Source organism: Loa loa (genome assembly GCF_000183805.2).
Source record: "Loa loa unplaced genomic scaffold supercont3.184, whole genome shotgun sequence".
In the NCBI taxonomy this organism is placed as follows: domain Eukaryota; kingdom Metazoa; phylum Nematoda; class Chromadorea; order Rhabditida; family Onchocercidae; genus Loa; species Loa loa.
In genome coordinates, this window is record NW_018108364.1 from 86 (window position 1) to 4,271 (window position 4,186).

Genomic DNA, 4,186 nt, shown 5'->3' on the forward strand with positions numbered 1-4,186 from the left:
TTATTATTATTATTATTATTATTATTATTATTATTATTATTATTGTTATTATTATTATTATTATTATTGTTATTATTATTATTATTATTGTTATCAAATGGTTATTAACAGTTGTTTCAAATAATTACGTTTCATTTTTTTTGTTTTCATAAACTACAAATAAATTAATTAATGTTTTTCAGCAATATTTTCTTTCTTATATTTTACAAAATTTTTTAGCATAAATTTTATATAGTTCAAAAAAAAAAAATCCCTTTATAATAACACATCCAAAATGTACAATCTCACGAGGAAAAAAGCCAATTAATATGCAATGATGATTTTGCCATAAAATATTAATTATTCGATGGATAAATATTCTAAATATTAGATGTTGCGAATAAAAGCTAATTAGTGTGTAGTAATGTTTGAATTTCAATTGAGATAATGCAATAATATTTTACTAATATATCAAATAATAAATTAATGTTTAATTTCAATTTAAAATTGATTTCGTCCTCTTTTAAAATATTAAATTCATTTATACTTGAATTAGTGTTTGCTGTTTATTTTGATTGCACAAATTAAAGAATTAACGGTTAATTTTCATTTCCGTTTTGTTTTTTTCTTTTTTTTTTCAAACTTGAACTATTTCCAGCTTTTTTCACTTTTCCTACCTTTTTTTTTTAAAAGATTTACAACTGATTGAAATGTTTTCCTTTCCTTTTCAATTCTTTTCCTCAGTTGAAAAAAGATTCGAAAATTCAAATGGCAATAAATTTATTGCGTAAATGAAATATAGTTTGAAAAAAAATTTTAGGAAATTAAATAGATAAAAATTGTCACGAATTTCAATCATATATTTGTTTACATTTATCAATTTCCATTTCTTTTTTTCCTCGTTTATTTTCATTCAACTAAAATTTTGTTTATTTTACATGCTTTTACAAACATTGTAATAAAAAAAAAAAGGAAAAAAAGTGGACAGGAAAAAGGAAAAGGAAAATTTTTCATTTCAAAAAAAATTTGCTTTAGCAATATTTATTAATATAATACATAATTGATCATGCATTACATTTTCATGACAAAATAAAACTTTAACATTTATGTTTCGCAAAACCTATTGATTAATTTCTTATTGCGCTAGTATTACTATTAGTAATATAATACTATTATTATTATTATTATTATTATTATTATTATTATTATTATTATTATTATTATTATTATTATCATTATTATTATTATTATTATTATTATTATTATTATTATTATTATTATTATTATTATTATTATTATTATTATTATTATTATTATTATTATTATTATTATCATCATCATCATCATTATTATTATTAATCATTATTATTAAATTATTGTTAGCATTACTATCATTAATATCATTATCAGTGACTATCCTTCAATGAAAAATGACAAGATTTTTGAAATGACCGAATCATCTTTCAATTTTTGCTTTTCCATTTTACGATGCTAATTTCATATTATTGGGAAAGTATTTCCTGGAATTATCATAATATTCAATAACGACAGGAAATAGAAATTTTTATTTTTTATTTTTTCTAATTGACACATTTACAAATGTCACATTGTAACCATTTGAATTTAATTCTTTCTTCACTTTGAGATTTATTTATGATTTCGGAATTTTATTTCTTTTTCCTTTTATTTAAAAATAATTTTGACTTATAATTAATGGATTAAAATTGAGCAAAATAAAATCAAACTTCTTTTTTTTTAAAGACACATTTTAAAGTGATAAATTGAAGAATATAACACATCCATTTATGTCTATTAATTAATCTCTTAATTTTTTTTATTTCTCTTCTTTAAACTGTAAAATTTCTAATTAATACCAAATCTTTCAACGAAATTTTTCAAAAATTTTTTGTCTAATTTATTTTAAATTTTTGAAATTGAAAAATTTTTTAAAAAAAAATCGAATTTATAAAAAAAAAGAACACTTCAGTTGCCATTTTCAAATTTTCCCATTCGCTTGCTTCTTCATCACAACTAAATTCATCCTTATGCTTTAGGCAGGTTTCGAAATTGCAAATTTAATTTACTGAAAGAGAGCAGTTCTTCCCCTCCCCCGTGGAATTGCCATTTCGATTTGCCTCTTTCATAGGTATTGATTTTTTTTTGTGGTAGCATTTTTGGTGCAAAACATTTCCCGGCGCTGTTGTAAATTCAATCTGTGACAGTGTCGGAAATGCTTTAAATTCATTGAAGTTCTTTTTTTTCCTTTCTCTCTCTCTCTTTGATAAACAAAATTGAATTATGTAAAATTCAACAATTTTTCCCATCTTATCCTCTAATTTTTATCATTTCTAATTTATTTTTATATATTTATTTTAAATTTTTATTCATTATTCTTTTAAATTATTATATCATTTTAGTTCTCGAAATTAATAAAATTTCAATTTGTAATAAATTAACTGAAAAAGGAAAAAAGAAAGTTCATTGCTTTATGACAATAACTTCTTGACATATCTGAAATTTGCTACATGTGAAATAATTATTTGATCATTATTGGATACAGAAAAGAAAAAAAAAAACCTTTGATGCTAATCTTTGAACTCATCATAATATTAAGCAAATTTTAACCTTATATGAGAAAGCCTTATTTAGCATAATTTTGCAAATATAAATTTTTCATAATATCGCAATATTTTCTAGGCTGTTGGACGATGCCAACACGTGATGCTTTGTGTCGCGAAAGTTTGGAGGAACAAATCCGAAAACATACCGCTGCAATGTCCTCTACAACGGCCTTGTTAAATATTGAAGGTTGTGAAAATTTGAGCAACAGTGATGATGATAATAATAATAATGATGATGGTGATGATGATGATAATGATAATGATGATGATGATGATGATGATGGTATAGAAGCGGAAAGGATAAAGAAATCTAGCAGTACGTATGCCGAAAATCCGGGACCATCAGAAATAGTTTCTGCTATCGTTGAACGAGGAAATTCATGTGAACAACAGGATCCTACAATAGAATCAACAAATAGTATATATGGTGATGAAATTCAACCAAGTGATAGTGGTATGAATAAAAATTTGCAACCAAATATTTTCATATTATGACTTGATAAGTTACTCTCTTAATCTGAAGTTTAAGTTATAAGTAAGTTATAGCCTTAAAATCAATATTATATTGTCTAAACATTTAGCATTTATATAAAAATTCACTTTTATTCATAAACCAATTCGGTAATTCATATAATCATTAATATTATTTGCAATAAAAGGACCAATTGCGCCAATGAAGTTAGGTGTTTTCAAAAAATAATTTGTACCATTCATTGATTTGGTTTTAATGAAGTTTTTCTTATTTAATTAATTCATGAGATTCGCTCAATTGTTGTATAATTTCGATAATTAGTAATTTGCAAATTCTGTCCCATTTCATTTTCAAAAATTTTCAATTTATTTAATATAATGCAAAAATTATTCCCAATTTTTGTTCTAATTTAGTTTAATTTTTTCTTCAATTTATTCAAATTATAATTTTTTTTTATGTTCGAATAATCTTCCATTTGCTAGACAAATTTATATAAAAGAAAGGAATTGATCAATTTATATGATTTCATCGCTCTATTAAAATTTTAAAATTTCGAAATAAATTCCGGATTATTCTATTACCGTAATATTTTGATTGATCATTAGATCTGAGAAATACAATTCATTCCTTATCTTTTATCATTTATTGCTATTATCAAAGATATTCTTATTTTTAAACTTTTAAATTGTTGATAACATTTCTGACGATTATGTTTAAATGTTTAGAAGGAAATGAATCGATTTCAAAAGTGCCTTCAAGGATGCATACTTCATTAAAAAAAAATAATGAATCGTCAAAAACAAGCAGTATTCGATCACTTCGACAACTTCAAGAAATGGTTTATAATTTTTAATACTTTAAAATATAAAATAGTTTGAAATTTTTTAGAATATTTCCTTCTTATTTTGCAATATTTCTTTTTTTCCTTTTTCAAACGCTAAATAAAATTGATATTGGAATAATATTTTGATTACAAATTGAACAAATTATTATTATTATTATTATTATTATTATTATTATTATTATTATTATTATTATTATTATTATTATTATTATTATTATTATTATTATTATTATTATTATTATTATTATTATTATTATTCTATTATTATTA

General features: G+C 21.7%; 1 protein-coding gene across 1 annotated transcript; it reads left to right on the forward strand.

The window, feature by feature from the left end:
* Positions 1-2,687: 2,687 nt before the first annotated feature.
* LOAG_13096 (hypothetical protein) lies at positions 2,688-3,300 on the forward strand (the record flags this gene model as incomplete). Its single annotated transcript, XM_003148607.1, has 2 exons — positions 2,688-3,054; positions 3,260-3,300. The coding sequence occupies 2 exons, from the start codon at positions 2,688-2,690 to the stop codon at positions 3,298-3,300; spliced, it is 408 nt and encodes a 135-aa protein (XP_003148655.1).
* Positions 3,301-4,186: the final 886 nt, after the last annotated feature.